Source organism: Andrena cerasifolii, chromosome 15 (assembly GCF_050908995.1).
Source record: "Andrena cerasifolii isolate SP2316 chromosome 15, iyAndCera1_principal, whole genome shotgun sequence".
NCBI lineage: Eukaryota > Metazoa > Arthropoda > Insecta > Hymenoptera > Andrenidae > Andrena > Andrena cerasifolii.
In genome coordinates, this window is record NC_135132.1 from 6,590,087 (window position 1) to 6,617,171 (window position 27,085).

The 27,085-nt window shown below is 41.9% G+C and overlaps 1 protein-coding gene across 1 annotated transcript in view; it reads right to left on the reverse strand.

Moving 5' to 3' along the window:
* The window catches only part of LOC143376942 (uncharacterized), a 137,043-nt gene that overhangs the window by 26,822 nt on the left and 83,136 nt on the right, over positions 1-27,085 (reverse strand). Inside the window, exon 3 of the mRNA XM_076827746.1 lies at positions 15,663-16,797. Within this exon, the coding sequence (XP_076683861.1) occupies positions 15,663-16,128 (466 nt within the window). The 5' untranslated portion in view covers positions 16,129-16,797. The remainder of the gene's footprint in view (positions 1-15,662; positions 16,798-27,085) is intronic.

The window sequence follows — 27,085 nt, forward strand, 5'->3', positions numbered from 1 at the left end:
AACTATTTCTTGTGTTTAATTATTCTGCGAGGGTTTTAAAAAGTTTTACAACGTAGGGACTATCGTAGAAACTTAAAATTATTCGAAGTGTAAAAGACTAGTAAGTCTTTTAGTTTCATCTGTTTGCAACAATGCACATGCTGTGCAATTGCTATGCATCTTGTTAGGTTAGAAAGTTTGGTGTCAATGTCAAGATCACTGATCGCTGGCAAAGATTGCGCGTAAACATTGTGGATGCGATTTTTTTACCTAGTTCCGTAGCAGTGTTGTTGGCGAACGACGAATCAACAGTTCATGCACTTAATCAACGGTGAATTAGCTATTTTGCACAGTTTTTTGCAAATCAATTACTCCACTCGCGAATTTTCCAACCGCGCCAGTCGAGACCTTGGCGCCACCTGAAGTGTAAGCACGGTACTCCAAGTACTTTCTGAGGACACTGGCAGGTGGCGCCACACAGGCCACCCTTAGGCGGCTATTACGAAAGAATGAAAAGGATCTTCAACTATTCCTTCAATTTCTTGGCTAAAGAACGCAATTGTTCACGAAATGGCGAATATTTTAGGAAGTAGAATGGCGAATGAAGACTGTGGAGGAGAAATTTGTAAATAAACACGCCAGGTGGTTCCCAGCATTCAGAAGTAAAAACTGAAGAACGTCACATTGGCGGGAAATTTAAAACACCTTAAGTTAATAGCTTATTTTCTATTTGTGTTTATAAAAGAAAATTAGATCATGGCGATTTCACTTATTTTATCCTAAAGCCAGATGGAACTCTCCTATGTCAAAAGGTTTCCCCTCAAAAATTTCAGACATAAAAAATCCAAAAATACCGACAAAAATTCCACGCATCAAAATTTACCAAAAAAAAAACTACATTTCGTTTGCGAATAAATTTGCACTTTGCACAGTGTGGCAGTGCTCAAAGCTTCGCGAACTGGAGCTCATAAAAAAATTCACATTTTCAAGAGAACATGCATTCATAAAGTGGCGGCAGCGAAAAACGAGAAGAAAACAGTCGAGAAAAGGAGCTTTGTATTTGCATCGAAAGTGGCACTCCAGACGAGAGACGAAAATATGATAACCCTCGATCAAAGCAATCGTTTCACTTACGAGCGTCACCGTCAATAAACGGCGGGGAAATTGCTGGCAGTATCGTGCATAAAATATCCATCCTCGTCGCGATAAAAGTGCATTACAGTCGAATTCACAGATTCCCTTTGCCTGCCAACGTAAACACGACGTGGGAATAGTAGACAAATTTATTGCCCTATCATAAATTATTTTAATTCTGTCAAAAGTCACCTCGAATGAATTTAATTCACTTCTACACGATCAGGGATGAACGAATCGATGTAAATTTAATTTTCAAAATATAACGCGCAACTCAAAATTTTGCTAGTCACAATTCATAGGCCGCAAAACCCCCAAAAAATTAAATTCGAATTTACCAGGCATTAAAATCACCATCGACGTCTCAGACAAGGGCATAAGCCACGGGGGGATGACGATGCGGTTGAAGAGCAGAATTACAGGAAATTTCGCAGGTGAAGTTAACGCACGAAGTCACGGACGAAATTACGGTAAATGAAGTTGTGGGTTTGTAGCGCAACTGCGCCAGACTAAATTGTGGTCGAGGGCAAAATGTCAGTCAGGATAGCGGCCATCCCTCTAATTGCAATCTCGCCGCAGTTTATGACGAGCTGGATTTTAGTCAAAATTCAGGAGAGTGACTCGGGTTACACCTAATGTATCATGTTTCAGTTCACTGGCAATTTAGCAGCTGGCTGTAGAAGAGTACCATTCCCAAAAATTGAAAAAAAAACTACCATTTTCAACTGGAAGCGTGAATGAAGACAGATGAAGAGTTCGTCCTTAAAATCGACAATTCTGATGTCACATGGAACTGTTGCTTGGACTCTGAATTACGTGGAAAATCACAAAGGCGAGACGGAGTTGCACTATTAGAAGAGCAACACTCTGCAATGCGCCCAGAGAAGGAAAAAGCCTGCGCGCGCCGCTGTCGTCGAAAGTGCAACGTGCAATTTGCTACCTGGCGGGCCTGTAGTTGCTCGCGAGCGCGAGGTGCCCTTATCTGACCGTGATAACGCGATAAGGGGAGGTGAGGTAAGGTAAAGCACGTCCTGGTGCCCGCACCGCGAAACCATCCTGCTCGATATATCGCTCGACCTAAATTCGCGTGCCTCCCGTTGGTCATCGACTTGAATCGACTAACTCTGAGCGAGCCGTGCTGCTTGTTTTCAATGTAAAAATCATTTCCCACCAACCGGACAATGTAGAACTATTATTGGAGCACTCGTCTTTTCGAAAAAGCAATTTGCAAAAGTTTAGAAAAAGGACGATGTTAAAAATAGGTAGTTTTGGCATCGACGACCAAAGAATAATTTTTTCACAGATCGATTCTATATCTTTCAAGGAACAAAAAATGTATTGGCTATTTTTCCGAGAAGTGAAGGGAAAGTTGTGAAAGATCAGGCCAAAGTGCAAGAGTATGACTGATTGTGAAACCAGGGCGCGAATTTTTCGGTTTCATTTTCTTAGGGGCATCTACTGGCAGAATAATCACTTAAAAAATTGTAACGAGGTTTATTTGTATCAATTATAACGAATTAGTATTCTGTATAAACATCAAAGCGGTGATAAGTAATGCTTTATCGATATTATAAACATCGAAAACAAGAAATTCTTCTAGTAATAGAACGTAAATAAGGATCCGATCATTTTGATTTTTGGATATGTTATAGAGGATCGAAAAATAAGAAATACGTGTTTTTTTATTTTTCTCTGCTTTCATATTTGGGGGGTGAAAACTGCGTTCAAAGTTAGGGGTGAAAAATCATTTTTGTGGATTTTTGAAAATCTGGTGAGTCAGTCATATTTAGCATTCAAAGACACAAAATTCGTCCATTGACACTATTCCCCTATCTCTAATAGTTCTCGAGATATTCCACAAAAATGATTTTTCACCCCTAACTTTGAACGCAGTTTTCACCCGCCAAATATGAAAACGGGGAAAAATAAAAAAACACGTATTTCTTATTTTTCGGTCCTCTGTAACATATCCAAAAATCAAAATGATCGAAGGTGGACACCTAAAATACTCCCCTCGTTAGTTTAACATTTATTACTTACCCTTATTTACGTTCTATTACTAGAAGAAATTCTTGTCTTCGATGTTTATAATATCGATAAAGCATTATTTATCACCGCTTCGATGATTAAACAGAATACTAATTCGTTATAATTGATATAAATAAATTAAGTGATTATTCACTTTGGCCTCATTTTTCACAACTCTCCCGTCACTTCTCGGAAAAGTGGCCAATACATTTTTCGTTCCTTGGAAGGTATAGAATCGATCTGTGAAAGAATTATTCTTTGGTCGTCGATGTCAAAATTAACCTATTTTTAACATTGTCCTTACCACTCTGTTGCTGTAGATGTTACGCAACTATATTATTTTTTAGCGATGAAGAGAATTCACTCCTTTTAAATGACGAATATAATTTGATACGAGTCGGACCGTTTTCAGTGGTAGGTAAAAAAAAAAAAAAAATGGAAATGAATGGCTCTGGTTGCGTTTTCATCAACCAGAGAGCCACCATTTTGGTCGTAAATCGCGGCTGCAACGCGATCGATATCTGGAAAACGAGACGGGCTTCCCTCCTTCGTTCGCCAATATACTCTGCTCGAGGAGGATCGCCCTATTTCCTAGCGTGTTTACGTGGAAACACGCGAGGCCCGGTGCTACAGGAAGTGGGTACTTCGGAGGCGGCGATAGGCAGAGTTCCTGCTGCAAACTGGTTCCCCGAGCGCGTATCGCTTTGGGAATGAACAGTGTCGAAATGCAGCGGCAAATTTCCCACCATTTTTACCATATTCCTGCTGAGACATTGTTCCTTCATGTATTCCAATATTACCTGCGAATTGTCCTTCTCTTGGTCAAGCATTACCTTACGATTCGTCGCAGACAATTATTCCCTTAAGACAGCACTACAGTGTTCATAGCGATTTTGGAGAAAAAAGAAGATTTATCTCGTATCGGAATGTGATTCCTACTAAAATTATAGTCAAATTAATCAGCGAAAAAAAACGCGTCGAAAATGTACAATAAGTATTTCTCCTACGAAGCTCCGTTTACGAGAAAATTATTGAATATCAAGCTTGAATGCAGCGTCTACAGGCGCGCGCGCCACCGCTGCGTAACCGAACGCGGAGCACGCGCGTTCAACCTCGATTCACTCGAAAGTGACGAATCGTAGGAGAAAAACTCATTCCACCTTTTCGACTCATTTTTTAAAAACGAATCAGCTGCAATTGGTCCGGTTCGAATCGCTCGACTCTATCTCTCAATATAAGTACTTTTAAGTAGATGCGCTGCATCCAACATTTTGCGGCTATCAATCGTTAAATGATCGCCTTTATGAGCCACTGAGATTTTTAAAACGATTACTGGGACTTATAGAGAAACAAAAAAATCCAATAGGAATTAAAAAGATTGTTTATCGCCCAAAAATAATTAGGGTGGTACATAGGACGAGATGACGCAAATAATGTGATTCACTCGCGAAATTCAGAGTTTCGCCTGGGTGCGAGAACCTCGCGATGTGGGTCATGCATGGCCCGCACAGATGATACGCCGATAGCGTTCCTGATAAGCGAAGCGACTGACTGATTACGTACCGACGACCTACATCAACGCCTCGCTTCGTCTTTCTTTCGTTCTTGTGCAACGGAACGATAAGTTCATTTTTTTTTCCTTGCTGTACTCCAGTTCTTACACTTCTTTTTCCCCCCGGCAATTTCGCGATACAACAGCAGGCTGCTGCGATTCTTATTTTTCTTCTGCTGCCACGGCGAATATTTCTCTGAAGCAATGCGACTACAATTAAAGCTGTTTCGCTTTCTGCTTCGAGTACCAGTTAATCAGAATATTGAACACTCTGCTGTGGACTACTGCCAGTCTCCTCCGCTTTGGTTAGGAATGGTAACTGGGACCGCAACAGGGCCCACTTGTAACAATATGGCGGACTGACTTAACCTCCAACGTCGCAGATACCTTCTTGAATCTATTATAACTCGAGAAGTAAATCTCAGATAGTCTCCGTACATGTAACACTTTTTTCTATTACTTTGAATTAAAGATTCCCTCGGTTTAACCTCAACTCTACTGTCTCTAAAAACATTGGGAACAGGTTCATTAATCTCGCGAGGAATCTGACGAAATACACTGTCTGCAGTGTAACAAGGGGTTAAAGCTGAAAGAAAATAAGGTCCACATGCTTCAAGAAACTAAAAACAAAAGGAGAGACTATAGGCCAGTGGTTCCCAACCACTTTGGGTCGCGGAGTGTTTTCTGTGGGGGCGCCACGGTCTTTGGGATTGTTTTTTAAAAATATTATTAAGTTAGAACTACATTCTGAAATACCTATTTTTAATGTGTTTTCTTTACTATATTAGATTTAGTTTTCGCAGGTTATTTGAAGATTCTAAAACGAGATCGTGAGTAAAAAAAATTTGGGACCCTCTGCTACAGACAAACGAAAACCCTGAAGATCCCTGCAGTACAATAACCCCCAAAATATGCAACAGGAAAAAAAGAGCGCGCCATCTCTACCCACTAACCAAAAAACAGAACCAAACGTCCAAAACCCAAACCCTCGGAGTAGCACCAAGTCACAATCTCATCTGCAGGCTAAGCAGCCTCTCACTTGCAGAGTGGCAGCCAAAACCCCTCGGCAGGAGCCTGGGCTTTCCTCGAGGCAGAGGAAAATGGTAGGCAAGGAGACGTAAACGGCGCGCAAGACGGATCCGCGGTTACGTAAGAGAGCGAAGAAGGGAACGATAAAAATAAGCGGAGGAAAGGTGCAGGAGGCGAAGAGAGAAAGCGGCGCGGCCTGTGTTTGCCAACCGTGGCGCAGAGGAGTCGCCTCCTCCGCCTCTTGTCTCGCTGATAACCGGCTGATAAAGCCAGACCCGGTAAATATAGAACGTCCCGATGCTCTCCTCGGTCACGTTGCACATCGACGCGATGTCTGTTCGCCCGGTGCGCGGATATGTCAACGATACGCTTCCACATCAATCAACAATTGAAATTGCGCGGCGATCACGTGCTCCTCCGGGCGCCACCTACTCCCCAAGGTGCCGGTTACCATTTCCGTGGCTTTGTCACACCTGGATTTATATATATTACCCAAGTTGTACACTGGGGAACTTTGAAGAAAATTAGCAGGAGTGGCTAACATCGACTATAAGCGACTGAAGCTGAAGTCCCACTGTTTCACCGTAGAAAAGGGGTGCATGGGTTATAGTCACAGATTTGCTTGAAATTTGGAATATAGCCAGGGCAAGCCATGAATAATAACGTGTTAGCAGCACGTGAAGAAATACTAAGAAGCTTCTGAGAAAATTAAGTTTGCGGTGTTCAGCTTGCGCGCCCTCGGTATATGCAATCTGAAGTGAGCATTAAACCGAGGTCAAGATGGAATGGAGTCTCCCACAGGAATGTATAAATAATTGACGAGACCTTGTAGAAAACATTGTTAGTGCCAAACATCAAGTTTTTTTTGGCTAGAAAAAAATTCCCTAACTTTTAATTATTTACTAATTTTTATTTGTTTTGATTGCTAAGTATGCTTAAGTGTACAATAACCACAACATTTTATATATTTTTTTTGTATTACTATAGTCCACATTCGTGAAAAAGAGAATTGTATTTGTAGAAAACCCTGTATGCCTCAGTTGTAGAGAGAACTGAATATGCCATTCATTCAAATTTGCAAGTATTGTAAGTGACAATAATTTCCTTATCGTTTAATTGGGTCTTACTTTGGCACGTGGAACATTTTCCTGGTAAAATTTTCTTTTCCATTTTGGCACTTACAGTGTTCACTACCGGGACTCTTCAATTCAGAATCAGAAATAAATTATACTCAACTGAAGTTGTCACTGGAAAGTCAATCTCTGAAGTTTATTTTCTCAGAAAATTTTTAGTATATCTGTACACTTACCTATATGTAACACGTTATGGCAAGGAAACTATATGCAGAATTTTAGCGGAATCAGTGACGTGGATTCTAGCGGACGTGTTTCTACATTTTACTGCACAGTGTTTTCTTACGTCTGCCTATTTTCTCCCGCTATGGTTCTTCACTTGATTGTTCACGGGCCTTCTATATTCTGATCGTGTATAATAAGAGTAGGGACGGTACTTCGTCAACTGAGGCGTGGAAGCAGGTCGGTTCCAGCACGTAAGGAGTCCCAATCCGATGTTTCATTGCACGTATACCGAGTACATAGGTGGGTTTTTTCTCCCCGAGGCTGCACTGTAGACGTGACAGCATCTCCAATCACATTTCAGAGAAAGACCTTCGCGGTGTCGCGTGTTTCTTCATAAATTAAGCAGCTGATTCTGTTAACACAGGCTCTTGAAATAGCGTGAACGCCTAGAATAGCTCGGCGGTCTCTCGAGCGTTATCAAGCGGCATTACTCTAACCTGATGTGCACTTTCCACCTCCAACGAATCCTACCAGTAGACTTTTACAGTCTGAGAAATTCTCATATCAAACAGCAAACAGGTAAACTCATTTCCAGCGTCGTCGTTAAATAGAAACCCATCAATATATAGCGATACTTTCGACTACGCCGCTAGAGGGCGTTCGGCTGAACGCGCTCTCTCGCAAGTACTCCCTCATCGACACATTTGTATATATACCAGTTTCGTTCCGACTCCTAATATCCGCGCGTCTAAAGCCTCGGTCACAGTAGACAAGTTACTTGACTCTAAGTCGCTTGAATTCAAGTATTATTACTGATTTTCAAGTCGCTTGAATTCAAGCATTATATTGACTTCATGTCGCTTGATTCAAGTATTATTCCCGATTTTCAAGTCGCTTGAATTCAAGTATTATTACTGATTTTCAAGTCGCTTGAATTCAAGTATTATACTGACTTCAAGTCGCTTGAATTCAAGTATTATTACTGATTTTCAAGTCGCTTGAATTCAAGTATTATTCCTGAATTCCAAGTCGCTTGAATTCAAGTATTATTGCTGATTTTCAAGTCGCTTGAATTCAAGTATTATTCCTGATTTTCAAGTCGCTTGAATTCAAGTATTATTACTGATTTTCAAGTCGCTTGAATTCAAGTATTATTCTTGATTTTCAAGTCGCTTGAATTCAAGTATTATTCCTGATTTTCAAGTCGCTTGAATTCAAGTATTATTCCTGATTTTCAAGTCGCTTGAATTCAAGTATTATTGCTGATTTTCAAGTCGCTTGAATTCAAGTATTATTACTGATTTTCGAGTCGCTTGAATTTAAGTATTATTCCTGATTTTCAAGTCGCTCGAATTCAAGTATTATTCCTGATTTTCAAGTCGCTTGAATTCAAGTATTATTACTGATTTACAAGTCGCTTGAATTCAAGTATATACAGACTTCCATTTTCTCTTCAGTAGACAAGTCAGCTGCCCTCAAGTTACTTTCAAGATTACTTGAAGCAAGAGTAGATATCTAAAATGGCGTCAAAGGAGGAGGTTGTCTCCTTCGTTATTCCATAAAAAATATCACATTTCTCATATATTTTTTAAGAATTTAGAAATCTTGTCATTACTCCACCTATTCTTAGTCACTGTTTTATGATTATAACCTCACTTTTCAAAAACAATAGGCACTTAACTTATTTCAAGCCAAGAAACCTTGAAAGACGTTCACCTTGGTAAAGTAATTTCAAGTTACTTGACTCCAAGTCGCCTGAATTCAAGTAACTTGACTAAAACGAGGAGCCTCTTTACTAGCACTGACCAAAACGAAACACAACCATTCCTTTCTCTCCTCCCTTCCTACCTATCACCCGAACCGCAACAACCCCCGCCACAAAAATTCCGAATCCCCTAATTCTCCAATTATAGCAACTCTCTAACATTTCTACGTCTTAAAAACCTCCAAAAGATTGTACTTCAAGTTCCAAAAACACCGAGAATTCCACAATACCCACTAAAATTAACTGTATACCGAATTTTCCGAAGAACACAGTGCGCGCATCCCTTTGCTGTCAGAGAATGAAAGAATGGCGCAGAAATGGCTCACGAATTATTTCCCTAAAAATCGCCACGGGGTAAACGGAATGCCCCGAAAATAAACCATTCAACAGACGACCACTTGTTCCACCCGTCCGTTGATAAAAAGAGAGGCCAGAGCGCCGCGCCGAGGGGTCCCATAGATGGCGAAGGAAGAAGCTGCGACGCAGAAGTAAACATGGCGAAATGACCGGATACCAGAAGCCAGACCCTTTCTGCGCGCAAAAAAAAACGCTCGCGCCCGGCGATGGTGAATTAAATGGTCGGGCGCGCGTGCGCGCCCGAGACGGAATAATAATTATATGGGCCAGCGTGGCTGATGCGTGGGAGGGACCTGACATATTGTCATTAACCTCGTCCCATCGTCTCTGTTTCACGCGCTGCACATGCACAAACGACACAGAGGCGGCTGCATTTACGTAACCAGCGCACTAATCCGTCCTGCGAATCGATATCACGTGACCACTGGTCCCGTGTATTGGGATTTCAACCTACGACGACTTTGCCGTGTCGGAGCTTCCTTGAATGGGGTAGAAAGCGTTGGAAATTCGAATATATTCAGAGCTACTGAATATTTTAGGGGATATCTGGTAGCTCGAGAAATCTTCCTAAACCGTCAATACGGCTGTTGGCAGAATTGATAAGGGGAATCGGAAGAAATCCACTTCGGAACTGGGGGATGACTGAAGCTTCAATCGCGAAAACGTGGAACATGGAGCGGAAGGAACTGGAGTGGGCAGAAGTAATTTTTCGCAATTTAGAATCGGTAAAAATCGCTTAAAATCGGCGCATGAATATTAATGAAAATTTTCTTATCGTAATTATTTGTTTAATTCTTCTTTTTGTCGTGTTTTCTGTTCTTGGTGGGCTAGTCCCTTAAATAAATAAATAAAAAAATAAATAAAATTCCACAGGACTTTTTAACAAACCCCGCTCAAAAATCTTACTCCACATTTTGGAGTGATTTTTACACACACCAAGAAACACTCCACTTTCAATTCCGCTACGAATTCAAACCCACTCTGCAATATTTATTTCAGTAAAAAAAAACCGAATGAACAGAAAGAGTAAACCTACTATATATATATTAGCTTTTTTTTTACTGAAATAAATATTACAGAGTGGGTTTGAATTCGTAGCGGAATTGAAAGTGGAGTGTTTCTATATATTCTATATCTATATATTAGCTATGTATATTAGCTATATATATATTAGTTTTTTTTTACTGAAATAAATATTACAGAGTGGGTTTGAATTCGTAGCGGAATTGAAAGTGGAGTGTTTCTATATATTCTATATCTATATATATATATGTATATTAGCTATATACATATTAGCTTTTTTTAGAATATATAGAAACACTCCACTTTCAATTCCGATACGAATTCAAACCCACTCTGTAATATTTATTTCAGTAAAAAAAAAGCTAACATATATATAGCTAATATACATATATATATATATATATAATTTTCAACCCACGATATATTATCTGCTCCGTCTGGTAGTATTATCCGCGTGTCTACCAACAGCATGTGCGCCACAGCTCATAATATACTCTCTCACACACACACACGTGCTACCAGTGTTCGTCGCGTGTGCAAGTGAACCGCTCACGCGAACCGTGTGCATCGCGCACGCACACGTTCGTGCATCGCCACTCAAGGCCGTATCTGCATCCTGCTGTAATTCACACAGCACCACCCGCTATTAGCGCTGGAAAATCCACTGCATGGGTTCTCAGACGCATCGGGGCCGTGGAAAAAAAAAAGGGAAACGCTTCAAACCTTGGCTGGGTTTCGCGCGCGCTAACGCGCTGCCTGAACCTAGCGGGGGAAACCTCTCCCACAAAGGTCTCTGCGAACAAGATTTTAACTCCTCGCTGGTATTTTGCAATCTATCCTGGTACTCCCGCATTTCTTTTATTAACACAGTCTATCGATCGATTTTTTGGGTCCGTTTGGGAATACCACAGTGGAGTGAAGCGCGAAGATGCTTTAACTGGGACTGTGGCCGAGGTCAGGGTTTTTGGATTGCGATTGTCGTTGGAGGCAGGTAATTTCGGCAAACTTCGGGAATAATTGAGGATATTTCTATGCGAAGGTTCGTGGATTTTGTTTCTCTGAAATTTTTCAGGGTTGTGGAATTTTTTACGGAATATTTTGGGTATTTTTGCTGGGTTTTGGCAATTACTTGTTTTCAACTGTACTTGGCGTCTTTTTATAAGAATCTCTGTTGTTTACACGGAATAGAGAATTTTTCTAAAAGTAAAACACTTGATTTATTTATTTAATGTTGCGCGCGCAGTGGCTTCTAAATAGAAATTGAACTCGCTAACAGGGGAAGATCCCGAACCCGGGAATTCAAAAAATTCTGAAACTTTGTGAACATAATATAGCAAACAATTTTTGTTTGCTGCCCAAATTCACGTGAAAATTAACCCCCGAAAATTAGGCTGTTTTCCGATTTTCTGTTTTAACTCGCGAACTGTAAGAGGTAGACAAACGTTTCAAGCTAAAAATTACTTCGTTTAACTAGATCTACTTGGAAAAAAAAATATTTTACAGTTCAGGCGTTATAACACAAAATCGGAAAATAGCCAGATTTTCAGGGGTGAATTACACCACCTTCGAGTGAATTTGGGCAGCAAACAAAAATTACATTGTAATCAAGAGAAAATTCCCTACACATTCACAAAGATTCAGAATTTTTTGGAATTTTTATTTTTTCTTGTAAATAATTATTTCATGTAACATCTAACTATTCGTAGCTTCTAATTTAAAAAAAATTTAAAATTGAAAAATTGTTATTTTAGGGAGGACTATAATCAAGACACATCTGTACCATCTGTTTCGTTTTACCCTTCCCTTATAGAGCTCAAAGATATTAAAGATTCACAACCCTCGTCAAAACGTCCATATTATGGAAATGGTTTTGAATTCTTTTTCCCAGCTCAGTCTGCCCATTATCATCCGGTGCCCGTTACCTGCATGCGGGTTCAATCGCCATTCGCGCAACCACCAGTACACAAAATACCCATATCCCTTCAAAAACCGTTCGGAAGCATCGCCATGGTGAAATCGATTTCACAATTAATGTCATGGCCCACAGAATGGTGACTAAACGAAACGCACCTTCAAATCATTAAAACACACACTATAATTAATTCGTTGTTAAGTTCAGAGGGTGGAACTGCAAATGCAGTGAATCGTATACAAAAAGAAAATTCCCTAGACTGCTCCCTTAATAAAATTTTCTAAGAAATTTCCTATTTGTGCTGCTTTGGATTTGTAACACAGTTATTAGATTCCTAATTTAGGAAAATTGAAGCTGAATTAAAGAAAATAATAAAGAAATAAAATTTATCAATGGTAATACTATAATATAAATTTTGATTTTTGGCACTTAAGGTGTTTTTCTACGAGGACGCTTCAATTATTTTAATTTTAATTTGAAACACAGGAAATTTTTGTTTGGAAATCACAGAAATATTTATTAAATAAGATTCTACACTTGCCAAATAAAGATTCGTTGCTTTAAAGCGCCACACGTAAGAACTCGAAATAAGATACTGAATCTGGAAAATGGAATTGACAGAGAATTTTTTAAGAAAATAATTTACCAATGGGAAAAAGTGGCGTGTGGTTTATTTATATGGTACAAGTGAGCTCTGGTGACTCCATATAAGCACTACACATCTACTAACAGAAAGTGGGAAAAGTATAAGGTGTCAGTTCAAAGAGAAAGCTTCCTAATCAATAACTTAGTCCAATAAAATGACAGCGTAACGCAAGTAACGCGACAATCCCGGGGGAAAAACCTCACGCGATAAAAACAGCCAATTAGTACAAGTCGCCAAGCAGAACAGTGGAGCTCTAATACTATTCTGAAATCGTTAAAAGATGCAAGCTCCATCAATCTCTGCGAGTGCCATTTTTTGTTTCATACTCTAAAGAGAAATACGAAATCAATTCATGCACATATTCAAGAAAAGAGAAGAGTGTGATTCAGACTGAATTACACTAAAGATCACTTGCCTTTGGATTCGATTCGTCGAAGATTGCAAGGGAACCAATACCTCGGAACTTGTTTATGAATTCCCCCCTCTTTGTCCACGAGTTATTGAAAAACCTTCATTACCGTTAAATAATGCTTTCGTGTCCTTTGTATCCCGCCGACTGTTTGTCTCGCAGAGAGTTTTGTTCGTCCATGAAAATAAAAAAAAAAAAACCGGGGGGGTCTCGGTTAACCCAGTCTTATTAAGACCTCATTTGAAACCGCAGCTAAATATCTCTCTGAAAACTGCATCCTGTATTCATCTGTGCTTCTTCCTTCTCTTTTATTTTTTACCTCAACCGATGAATGGCGGAGTCTTAAAAATTCCTGTCCCCCATAGCTATCTGACGGGGCCGTGATTTTCTAAAGCAGTAATTATCCTAACGAAGAAGCAATGTTTAAGGCATTTCAATGAATGCTGACTCTTCGACTTCCGATAGCTATTGTACGGATTCCACGGTTCAGCTTTTTATATTCTCCACAGATACAGCATTATTTCGTGATTCGGCCATTGTGAGACTCAAGTGTCCCTGGGTACATTCAGCCAGATATTTCGGTTTTCCAAAATCTTTGCGAGTTTGTTTAAATATGAGGTGTTAGAAATTGTATTTTCCTAAGTGCGGGAATGCTAAGTTGCATATACCAGCTTGTTTCCCTAGACGTACTAATTCTGACTTCAACACTTGCTTCCGAACTACCCCTAAATGCACTGACAAGGGAATTTCGGTAACCGAAAAATGTCGAATTTTAGGAAACTTTGTAGGTTGGTAGGGAAGGTGAATAAATTTTTTCCTTTCTGCTATTTTTTCGTTCTTCAGGGTGAAAACACACCTTAAAGGATAATGTGCGTTTCTCTGTTTTCTAATCGTATTAACTTGTGTTAAGAAAAAAAAAAAAAATTTTCGTCAGGATTTTTTAAAATTTTTTTTTTCAAAATTTTGTTAACGCAAGTTTGTAGCGCTGATGGTACGATGAAACTTTCGTTTGGAAATTTTTTTTCTGTCGCTTGTACTTTAAGAGTTATGCGCGAAAAAGTGGGAGTGCCTATTTCATTTGAGGTTAGGTTTCACACCCTTAACGACCATGTGGGCACGAGTGAAGCGTACCGTTATTCTTGTCTCGAGTCGCTCTATAAACCCACAAAGTTGCGTTCCAATCGACGAGTAAGGTGTTCCCTTGTTAGGCACCCCAGCTTCCGAGATTTTCAGGCTCGTAAAAGGCAATCATGACGTCCACGAAACTTATTCGAATGGCGGTATGCCCCATCGAGTCACTCGTTAAGAGAGCTTTCGACGAGACGTGCCCCGTTGGAGCACGCGAGAACGGTGCAGTATGGCAGTAGTGCAAGCAATCACTTGGATTGACGGAAGTGGACAAGAGGAGACAAAGGGGGCGAGCAGGGCGGAGGGGCGCGAGAGAGAACGTGGCCGGTGACGTCACGTCCGGTTACCCGTCGACGTTTCACTCTCTTTTTCTCGCCGACCATGCGACCGAAGAGAAGGAAACGCGAACGCGTGGTGAATTTCTGATCGCCGCTGCGATCCAGCGTCGTCACGTCTGAATGCAAAATATTGCAATCTTTTCTGCAAATCAAGTGTCAGCAGGATGGCACAATGAATCACGAGCCGAGAAAGTTCAAGGAGATCCCGCGGGCGTGTTCCTGCAGCGGCAGAATCAAAATTAGGTTCTACACATTACGAGAGCTGCCTAGGGTCACTGTACCAAATTTGCCAAAAAGTGGGATATTTTTCTGAAATTTAGATGCAATTACGACGATGGAGATTATGGAAGATTCTAGGAGCTGCGCAGTATGATCACAGACCACGTGGAAACTCGCCTACAACGATAGGAGGCGCATTAACTCTTTGACTGGCGTAGGGGTGTTTTCACCCCGGGAGGCTTTCCATAGTTGAGAACTCGAACTGTCAAGTTTGCGGCACCACTGAAGCTTCCTAAAAGTGAAATCCCACGGCGCGTGGCTCGGCGAGCTGACAAAGAACGGGAAACCCAAGCTGAGCTTCGCGCCGTGGGATTTCACCTTAAGCTATATATATATATATATATAATCCAAATACTACTAACTGACTCATCGCGATTTCTCTGGAACCAGTGATCTTACGACCATGAAATTTGGTAGCTAAGTTCCTCATAGCGCCTAAGTGCTTGCTATAAAATCTTCTTTAAGAAAAAACCCCCTCCCCTTCCCCGAAAAAAATATATACCCCGCGCAACGTCGGGTACTTTAAGCTAGTACTCCCATACAAATGCTTTTTTCCACAATTTTACTGCAACCAAATCCGCCAAACCCCCAGGATCTATGAGGCGCATCAGGAACCACGCGGAAACGCCTCCACGTCCCGAGGGACCCCTCCACATCTCATCAGCTGAGGTCCTAACCTCTCTCCACACGTCAACGCACCATCGCCAAGCAACATTAGCCTCTCAATCACATCCACCTCCTCAGCCACACAATCTTCCGCACATGTTAAACGCCGGTCCACCTACCTATCTTACTGTTGGGACTGTAAGGATCGTAGCTGCTGGTGCTCATGGGGCTGGCGTATCCATTGTTGCTGGCGGGCTGCTGCTGCTGGTGCGCCAGGGGGCTGGAGTGCGCCAGCGGCGGTTGCTGCTGCTGCGACTCGCTCAGCTGCTGCTGAGGGGTAGTGTACACGACGTGCTGGTTCTGCAGCGTGGACGGCGAGCCGGGGCTACTAGCGGCCAGCCAGTCGTCGGGCCGCGAGGTTTTATTAGCGCTGACGATGCCGGCAAAGAGGCCTGTGGCCGCGGTGACAGGGCCGATGACCGACGAGGGCGTCGTCGACGTCCCGGCCAGGAGCTCCGGCGTTTCAGCCTTGACCAGCGACAGGGACGCCGCTCCGGCCACCACAGAGGCGATGGTGCCGACGCCCGCTACCCCGGCTGCCGGGCCCCCGTTCGTCGTGTCCATGCTGGAGTCGCTTGTGTCCATGCTGGACGCGGCCGGGTCACTCGTGGCTAACCTGGAAGTGGCTGCCAACACGACACCCCCCGTGCCAACCACTCCCGACGCCTCATCGTAACGCACCGCTACGTTGCCGCTCACTAAGCTGGCCACCGTGACGGGTCCTCTGCTCACCTCTGTTCACCTCCCCCCGAAGCTCGCTTCGATTGCTCTCTTGCTACTCTCTTGCGGGCTACCTTCCCGGGGCTACTGTGGCCGTTCCTCAGGCGCCTGATCTCGGTGTCCTGGCTAACTGCTGGCTGGGGACCAAGTGTCTATCCCCGGTCCTCTGGTTTTATTAGGAAGGCAGTGGTTTCTCGAAGGATCAGGAGGTACTACGGCTGGCGAACCCTGGCCCTGAACCTGCTTCGCGCGATCACACACTTGTAGGGAAGGACAGTAAGCACTCTGACCTGTCGTGCTTGCAGGCTCAGTTCTTTGATCGCTCGTGGAAGCTGCACGCGATTATGCTTTGTATCACAAACGGACGCGACCCGAGCTGCACCAAGCTCTATCGTTCCCTTCGAGGCTGCTCCAGTGCTTCCTTCGTCGCGGTTCAAGGGACTTCCTCTACCGCATCTTGACGCGCGCCTCGAACCTCGACTGCAGGTGCATACTGCTGGAACCGAATCGTCGCCCGTTGCTGGATTGAGGTATCTGCAACAGAGGATGGGATTGTTAGCTTCAGTGCCAGGGATCGTTAAGTCCGAGGTGGCTGCATGGCGACACATGTGAGGAACAAAGTGACAGTAAAACGGCCTTACATGTGTTCGATGTTTAGGCATTAGGTCCAGAGTTATGACGGTTCAACAGAAGGGTATGATAATTTTTTTTTCAAATGTTAATATAATAACCAGGGTTTTGGAATTTTTATTTCCTCTTTACAATGACGATATTACGAAATTAATATCATCCGGTTAAAACAGCAAGGATAATGGTGAAATATGACGCAACGATCACCTCCTTTAATTTATTCTAATTTGGAAAATAAATCCGCGGCAATTTACATATTTATAACATTTTTCTTTCGTTCTAGGCAATTTAAATTCGCCTTCCTATTTGACTTGTTTAACTTATATGAAATTTCGCGCCTTCCTATGTTTCTGCCTTGAATTCTGTGCGATATTACGGGAGTATAGCCCCGGCACCTTGGTCCGGAGGGCGCCGGCACCTCGGTCCGCAACGCGAGCCACTCCCACACGCAAAGCCAACGTTATATTCTACAAACCGGCATCGAGGAGCAATTCATTTCAAGGACTATCATTCCACTTGCCGTTCTCGAGATTTATATCTCCGCGGTGATCGATAAGATGATTCTGCATATCTAAAAAATTGTCGTAATAGAAATAAGATTAAAGCTCTCCACACGTCAGGGTTCAGTGTACCCAGCGCTGGCGTTGTAATCGTCATTCGTCTGTCATTTAATGCGAAAGATTGCCGGGCTTTATCGACTGGATCTAGATAAGGTATCACAAAAGCCCAGTTATTTTTAATTCTAATTCCTGTAAGTTACGATTAGGTCGACTGGCTGCAGTAGTTAAGGGGGCATTCTCACTGAAATTTCTCGGGAAATCGATTCTTTCTGCATAATATATCTACAGTGTAATATCTGAAGAATACTCAGTAAAAATTACAAGACTAAATTCGTAACGGCGTAGATTCTAAAAAACTTTAAACGCGTTCATCTCGACTATATAACAAAATATCATAACAAAAGAAATTATGAACCGATTCTGGAAATCTTGGTGCCATTTTCTTCGTAATTGCATTCACTATCGTACCAGTCTTCCACCATAAATTTGAGACGTCATGGTTTTTAGCTTTCTTTGAAAAATAAACATTTTTCATATCCTGGAATAACGAATAAATAAATAACATAAAATTTTTTTTACTGCAAGTTGTATACTTAAAAAAAATCCTAAATGTCACTAATTTTTTTAGCAAATTGATGAGAATGGCCCCTTAAATTAAAACAGTTAAATTTAGAGGTGACTGGACCCGAAACACGGTTTTCATCCCATTTCGACCTTTTCACAAAGTCCCTCGATTCTCTAAATTTATGTCGCCATAAATTCAGGATTATTTGCAAGTATTTACACAGGAGAGTACGCGGAAGAATGATGGAAATGTTCATTCTGTGGCGAAGGAAATTACGAGATAACCCACAAACCACTTAATGAAGAAAAAGTCAGGGAGCAGCGATTAGTAATCAGGATTTTTCGAAAAATCTCGCGGAGCTGTTGCCTCGCGGGCATTCTTTTAAATGGAACCCGTGTAGCCTCCGTCGAATGCGTTTCAGCGGAGACCACACGACACGCCATTACTCCTAAAGGGAACTTCAGAACGACAGCTCCCCGCCGATGCTACGCAATTTCCTTCTGCGTGGAGAAATCTCGGGTAATGATACGCTTCAACGATCGGACGAACAGCGCCCCGATGAAACGGGAGTCCCATGGATATTCTTGGTGCTCTGATCTAAACTTTCAGTCGCTCGGAACACGCACCGAAGCCAATAAAACTTCTCCAACGATCGCGGCGGCGACCAATATCGCGGTGGCAAAGTAATTCGTGATCACTGGCCTGGGGTAAATCTCTGTTGAAGTTCGCTTCGAATCGGATGGAATCTGCATCAGATTTCAGTCAAGTCTGGATTGAATTTCGATCGAATTTCTGAGAGGCTAAGTTCAATTTCAGGTACTAGTACTTACGCTTCGAACAAAGTACCTAAGTTTTATTTGTGTAGATTGTTACGACCCCTTGGCAGGTGTGCGTTTGATAATAGAGAAAATGGTACCTAGGCTTTTCCACATGTGAGTGGACCAATTGGGGTATTTTTTTAATCGTTTCGTTGTATTTTGTTATCTTAACAAGTAATCAAATACTTTTGAGCGGTAGTGTACCCATGTCAAATTATGAGAAGCTTCATATGATTTTAGAAATACACTGTGCGAAATTTCTACAAAGCCACTATGTTTATTGGTAAAATCTTATATTTATTCTATACTATCGATAAGTTTGGGTGTGATACCATTTTGGGGAAAATGGCAAAAGTAGATTGGTCGGTTTAAATAATAGAAGCATTTATTTAAAAAAAAAGTAAAAGAATTTAATTTAGAAAGAAAACGAAATTTTTACAGAGCCACACTTTTTAGATAAATAAAATCAAAATTAACAGCAGTTCGTTTCTTCTCTATTTCTATATTTTATCCTCCGCGGTCACATTTTCTTATAATCACAAAATCGATCACATGGGGTTCACTGCACCCCTGTCATGTTTGGGTTACCATTTTTGTATATTTGAATCTTTTAACTTTTCAGTGATAATTGTACATTCGTAATGCTCTAATAGTCTGTTTCTAGGAATTTACATTTTGATGTGTTGAAATTTGTAATGGAAAAAATATTTGTGGATAAAAGCGTATTTTTTTAAATTCACCAAATGTTCAAATTTTATTATTAAGTGAGTTACCATTTTTGTATTTTCGAACCCTTTAACATTTCAGTGATAATTGTACATTCGTAATGCTCTAATAGTCTCCTTCAATAGATGTAAATTTTGATTTCTTGAAATTTGTACTTGAAAAAATAGTTGTGGATAAAGGCGTCATTTTTAAATTCAACAAGTTTTCAAATTTTATTATTATGGTCTAAAAATTGGCAGAAATATTGGCAAAGACGTATCCTGGGGTGCGATACACCCCGTGTCGCCACGAAGGGTTGATAGTATAATTTGCCATTCCTTCAAATGACATTAAAAAAGCGGTTCGGCATTGACAAAGTCAAACTTGAAAGCGATTTTTTTTTTTTTATAAACGCCCGAGCTTCGTTTACCGCGTTCCACAATTCACTAATTCTTTGCAGTAGCTTCCACCTACTGGACGGACCTGACAAATTTAAAAAAAGGCCACAGGGAAATTAAAATCCCAAAAAAGGAAATTCAAGGATTGAATAAAATCGAAGTGACTCTGTTGCGGCTGGGGGCAAATAGTCTTCGGTGTTTGCTTGGCCATGCCGAACATAATGAAGTCACGTGGTAATTGAGTAGTTGAGTAAGAACAGGTTTACGACAACAATGAAGTTACGTTTAAGAGAGGACGCCTGGAACAATGCAACCGTAAATTGATAGGATGCCCGAGCATCGTAGGATGCATTTTTATCAGCGTCGAGGAGTGAAAGTGGTTGTTAGTTACGTGAATGACGAGCGCCAATTCACGCCTCATTCGTACTTGCCGAAGGAGGTCAAAGGTGATGGGGTAAACCGAAGAGTTTCCTCAAGGAATTAATACAGAACTACAGAAGCTTCAGAATAATCCTGGAAAACTGGAGAGCCAGTATATAGAAAAATAGTTAAGTAGTAAAATCCTCTGTCGATCAATGAACCACCTCTTAGACACGTGAGAACACTGGCAATTCACTTCCTTTGTGAAAGAAGAAAGTCTTCACAAGAGCACTATCCGCAGATACGCCAGCAATGAACTTCTCCACGAACTGGGATGATTAATTACAGGCTGAAAGGACGAAATATATCTCACTCTATGGTAGTGATTAAGTTCCACTACAGCTATACCCCAACTAGGTGAACCTAGGAAGAACATCCTCTGTCCCCTATATAATCCACAAGTGGTAAATAACTGTATCTTCCATGACAGTCCTACAACTATTCCACTCCCACCAAAGATGAACCTCTTACAGAAAAAGAAACGTCACGGTACAAACCTTGTGTTACGCATGAAGACACCCCTAAAGGCACCCAGAAGCTCAACAGGTCACCACGTGTGTCCAGTCAAATCTTCCTCCGCAGGAGCTACGTCACACCTCCACTCAAACTATCAATACCCCCAAAAGGCACAGAACGACACTTATGACCTCATTTCCAAAAAAAAATAACACTTTAACGAGCAACACGTTCACCAAAGAACCACAACACAAGAACCGATCGATCAGACCTCCGCCTACCATGAAAACTCAAATTGCTCACGTTCTCAAAATTAAAACTGTCCCAGCAACCACTGGCAGGTCACACCGGAGTTAAAAGCTAAAAGAAAAACACAAAAACCTCGCCCCAATGGGCAACTACCTCGAAATAATTGATACGAAAAAACACTTAAGTCCCACGAAGCTGACAGTCGATGTCCCCGAGTAGGCCCCGAGAAAGGAAGGCCCACGAGGAACAGGAGAAAGAGCACTCACTGTCTTGGAGAACGCACGTTTGCAGGAGAGCAGCCGCGTACCGTGACGCAGTTGCCGAAACTGCGGGCCGAGCCTCCCCCCCATCGCTGGCGATGGGCCTTGAGACGGTCCCCGGTGGTGGGACAGCTAAGGCAGACCGACTGGGCCCCGCGACTTTCTACGCAGCTCCGGCCTGCTTGGCCCCAAAACGAACACTGAGACGGCACGAGTCGGCGTGCTTTTGCACCGGCTCTCCTCCCCAGGCCCCGGCAGGGGCCTTTGTGCCTTTTGTTTATCTTCTGGCCCCCCCTCCCTGCGGCTCTGTTTTCGACCCTGGTCGCGGGAATTTCCTTACACGAGCCGAGACAGGGGAAGGGCGATTAAAAGGATGTGAAAGTGTATCGATGGAATTTCTTTTTGCTGGGCTGGGCGGGAATAATTAAGGTGGACAAGTGGCCGATGACGATGTGAATCTTTGGTAGCGCAGGGAATTGGTCCTTTTGGAATTTTACAATTTGGAGAAATATTAGGGCTGCTTCTGGGTGGAAGAGTATTTCTTCTTAAAAAAGAATCTCTCCCTATACTTTGTTAAAGAAAAAAGATATCTTCAAAATGATTTTTTAAATAAAGTTTCCTTTTTCTAAAGAAGAATCTCTCTCTCTCTCTCTTTCTCTCTGTCTCTTTGCTTTTTAAAGATATCTTTAAGTGATTTTTTAAATAAAGTTTCATTGGATTTCAATATGAAATTATTTCAAAGTATTTGGAACGCTTGCAACTTGCAATTTTAAATAAAATTGTGTTACCAAGCTCTCCTCTATTAGGAAAGAAAGTATTCCAAATTTGTCAGCCTCTGGGTCTACTATAATAATTGAAGAAATGATATGATCGATAGATCATTCCCCAGTGATTAAATTACCCAGAAATTAAATTATTTCGAAGTACTCAGAACGCTTGGAACTTGCAACCTTAAATGAAATTCTGGTACCAAGCTTCCCTCTAGTAGAAAAGAAAGTGTTCCTTCAGACTCTGGATCTTCAATAATAACTGAAGAAGTGATATCGATGAATCATTCTCCAGTGATTAGATTGTCCAGAAATTAAATTATCAAACTCAAACTGGTTCCAAAAATATATCAGTGTCCAGGTGCTGTTGCGATACATTTAAGAAGCAGGCCAGAAGAAGGCACCTCGACCAAATCTCGTCGGGGTTCTTTGACCGTTGGCCAAGGTAGCCAGGCTATGAAAGAGGGGAAGGATAGAAACAGAGGGGAAATTGCTGTGTGGCTTAGACTGTCGCTTGTGACAGAGAGAAATGAATGAAAGGTAATGTGGGATTTGTGCACAATGTAATTGGAGGCTTGCATGGGGAATGAAAATGAAGAAACCGGCAAGGTGGCTGACGGTTTGCCGAGGGAAACTCGCTGATGTTGATGATTATTCGAACAGGCGTCATTAGAGTGGGAAAATAAATGGAATAAAGGAAAGGTTACGCAGGGTATCTGAAATTCCGTGAAAATAGAGGCGAAGTTTTATCGAACTCAGCTTCTTATCGTGGCTAATTAAACAACCAGTTTCAACTGGATCGTCGTGATTGAAGTGACCAAATCGACGGGGGCATTATCTTGGGTTCAAGAATTTTCAGCAGCACAACTTTATTACAGGCAATTAGAAAGACCAGTTCGACAAACTGCAGGTGGATGTTGGAAAAAGGAGGATTTCAAAAATGTCAGGGTAAACAAGCTAATGCAGCTCTTAAAGAACACTTCATCCGCACAACCTCCATTCCGTGGGAATGATAATTAAAAGCAGAATTCAGGTTAGTGAAAACAAGCTACCGCGTGGATCACATAAAGAAAATACAACTGTCCCAGCGAGAAGGATCCTCTTAAGGAGGGAAAACCCAAAACGAGCCCCAAATGTTTAAAAAATCCTCTGTTTGTAGCAACCAACTGAAGACCCAGTTGTAAAAGTAGCAAGACAGCTGTTCCCAAAATAAATACACCTTCAAAGCGGCGAAACAAAAGCGCCAATCCCTCTATCCATCAGCGGAGGTCCTGTTTCCTCGATAAAACAATCTCCGAGGTTCTCAAAATTCATCTCCAGGTCGCAGCTAATTAAGACCAGCCTTGGGACACCTAACGCGAGGAAAAAGGAGGACCTTGAAAAACAGCGAAGCAAGTCTCGAGGCGCGTTCTCAAAGACCCCTCGGGGGGTCGAGATTCCCTTATCCACGGCATCGATCTATCGATCCTCGGCTCCTCAGCTCTGCAGTCGGCCCAATCAAGACCGTCCCCGCCGAAAACGGCGATTTATTAATCACCGTCGGCCCTGTTGTCATCTCGAACACGCACGGCCGACTTCTGACAATAGCAGCGGCTCGTGGGCCAGGCCTCGTGTGTCACCGGCAGAAACCAGCCCGCTCTGCATGTCGCAGCCGGCCGACTAATCGATTATTAAACCCCGACAACGCGACCCAACGACACCGCGTCGTGTAATCTTAACATTTGGACGCGGCGCAGGGATTTGCGGCGATGGCTGCGGCGGATGCTCGAGGCTGGGGTCGGGAGGTGTTTGCTGGTGTAGCCGAGTTTCTTCTGCTTGGAGTTTGGGGTCTACTGGGGGCTCGTTTAGGAGTAGAGTTATTTTCTCTTGTTTGGTTGGAAGAATGGTGAAGATGTAGTGAAGAGGGAAATAGTGAATGTAAGGAAATCTGATAGACACCCATTCAAATGGCGCCCCGGAACCGCGGCCTACCACCCGGAAGCCTAAACACACCGGTTGCGACTGTTTGCGCGGGAGAACTTGGGAGAAACCCAGGCGCGAAGAAAGCGTCGAGGGAAGGAGGCTCTGCCTTGGCCGCCAGGACGCGGCCACTTTTGTAAGGACTTTGGGACACACTTGTCGCTGCGTCAGAAGCCATCCGCGTCCTTTTGGTACCATTCGTCTTACTTTTGTGAACCATAATATAATGCGTATTTTGCTGCATATCAGAGGGAAAACATTTTCTTATGTGAAGAATGAGGATGCTGAGCTTTTGCTTGGGATTTGGTATTGGGGCATTAGTTCAGAGGAATAGAATGTTTTTTTTTGTGGTGGGAAGGAGTAGTGCAGAAGAATTGAGGTGTAGCTGAGGATTTGGCACTGAGAGATTAGTTCAGGAGGAGTAGAATTAATGTTTTCTGGTTTGGTGGGAAGAATAGTGGTAAGGCTGAGCTCTTTCTTGGAATTTGGCACTAGGGGATTAATTTAGGAGGGGTAGAATAAATGTTTTCTGATTTGGTGGGAAGAATAGTGGTGAAGCTGAGCTTTTGCTTGGGATTTGGTATCTACTGGGGGTAAGTTTAAGATAGAATATTGCTTTGTCTTGTGATGGAAGGAGTAGTGAGGAAGAGCTGAGGTGAAGCTGAGGATTTGGCACTGAGAGATTAGTTCAGGAGGAGTAGAATTATTGTTTTCTGGTTTGGTGGGAAGAATAGTGGTGGAGCTGAGCCTTTCCTTGTGATTTGGTATTGGAAGATTAGTTTAGAGAGAATAAAATATTGCTTCTTTTTGTGATGAAAGGAGTAGCTGAGGTAAAGCTGAGCTTCTGCTTGGGAGGTGTTTAGTGAGGCTCCAACTGCTGTTTCTTCAGTGGATAACAAAAATAGTGGAGAATCTAAGTTTCTTCAGTACTGAATTCTACAAGTACTGAATTCAGAAGAATTAGAAAACCCCTTTTAATTTAATGGGTGGAATTATAATACTCAACGACTAAGTGCAAAATAAGAAATGAAAGAAAAGGAGGCAGTACCTATTTCCAAAGACCTAACAGAATGTTTCCTTCAATGCACTGTGCAGATAAGTAGCCAAGATAAATTTGACTGCATCCCCTATATCAAATAAAGTAAGAACTATTTCTGGTGACTCCAACGCTGATGGGCGTCAACGATGAATGAAATAGCGCATTCGCGATAGCCACTTCCGGCCAGGAAGGTCGAGCTTCATAGTAGATGCTTCCTGATCGTGCATACCAATTGGGTGTCTCATTGATAAGTCCCTTCACACACGTCACTATAAGATTCACTCCAACAGCAAATTAAAGGGAAACGAAATTACTGCTAAACAGGATTATCAAAAATTTCGAGACCACACACCAAACGAAAGAAAAAGATTATTGCTCTCAAGCAGTGTTTCCCAACCTTTCTTGAGCCGCGATCCCCTTTTATAATATTTAAATAACCTGCGAAACCTAAATTTAACAAGGCAAAGAAAACACATTAAAAATATGTATTTTAGAATATAATTATAACTTAATAATATTTAAAAAAAAACAACCCCAAAAACCGTGGCGCTCCCCTAGAAAACACTTCGCGACCCACAGGTTGGGAATCACTGCTCCAAATAACCCAAAACTATTTCAAATTATCCCAAAAATATTCAAAATCTCCATTCAACATATCTCACATCCTGAATTTTATTTATTTCAGGAATTCAATAAAAAAAACTCTGCAAGATTCTACACGCCCCATCCACTGCAAACGAGTACCCAAATAGCCCACCCAATTTTCTTCTTCGTTCTCAAATCCGGACCCTGGAACACGGACAAATACTTCCAGCATCTTATACCACCACCAAGATTCAAACGCAAACGGAGCACCTATCGGACAAACGAGCTCCGTGCTCGCCAGCCAGCGTCTCCGAAATCTTGTTTCCAACCCCTCGGGAGGCTGGAGGAACCCCTGAGTGGTCCTGTATAATGCAAATTCGATCGAATTGTAGGCAAGTCCCGAGCGACAGCGCCGAGAACCGGGCCGGAAAGTTACGAAACTTCGGGGTGAAATCGACCAAGGGGGACGAAAGCCATACGAATAGCACAGCCAGCGGAATTATCGATTCGACTGGCGTCTACACCCCTCCCAGGCTATGGGACTCCGGGTGGGGAGGTAGCCTAACCTTCGACACTAACCCTGACCCACCCCACTGTTGTCGACCACCGATTTCTGCCTTCCCTTCGCGACACTCTTTCCTACTTTCTCCCACTGCCAGCCAATGTAACCCACCACGCATTTCCTTTTATAATATAAATTTTAAGGGGTTACTTTGGAGCCTAAAAAAACAGCTACCCTTAAGATATTTTTTTTTTGTTGGAAATGACGAAGAAAATGAAAAATTTATAACACAGGATTTATTGTACGACTACTGAAGTACACGGAAAACATTTTTGTTAGTTTCCTTCGAACAAGATGGCGTCGCTGGGACCGTTCCCATGTAAAGTGCAAGATAACTGCAAACATTTTCATTTTCTACATAATATATTTACTTAAGACATATGTAAGGATTTTCTAAAATATGTTTTTTATGCAAATAGTGAATATTTGAAAAAGAGGTTTTTTTTTTAAAAAATTTGAGTTTAAAGGTGTTCGCAGCACGGCTATTTTTTAATATATCGCAAAACCGCTAGATATTTATTTAGTAAATTTCATGTAGAAAATAAAAATATTGGATTTTGTACTGTGGGTCCAGCTGCTTTGCAGTTATCACGCACACCAATTCGAGCAAAAAAAAATTTCGATTCCTTCAGTAATTGAACAATAAATTCTATGTTATATATTTTTCGTTTTCTTTATCATTTTCTAAAAAAAAATCTTAAAGATAGCAGTCACCCCCTAAAAAAAATGCACAATTTTCTTTTATTTTATTTCTTTTATTTTTCAATTAGAAAAAAGAAGTTTAAACAAAACCTGCATCTGTTTTTCATATCTACAAAACTGAGTAAAAATAATTATCCAAAAATCCAT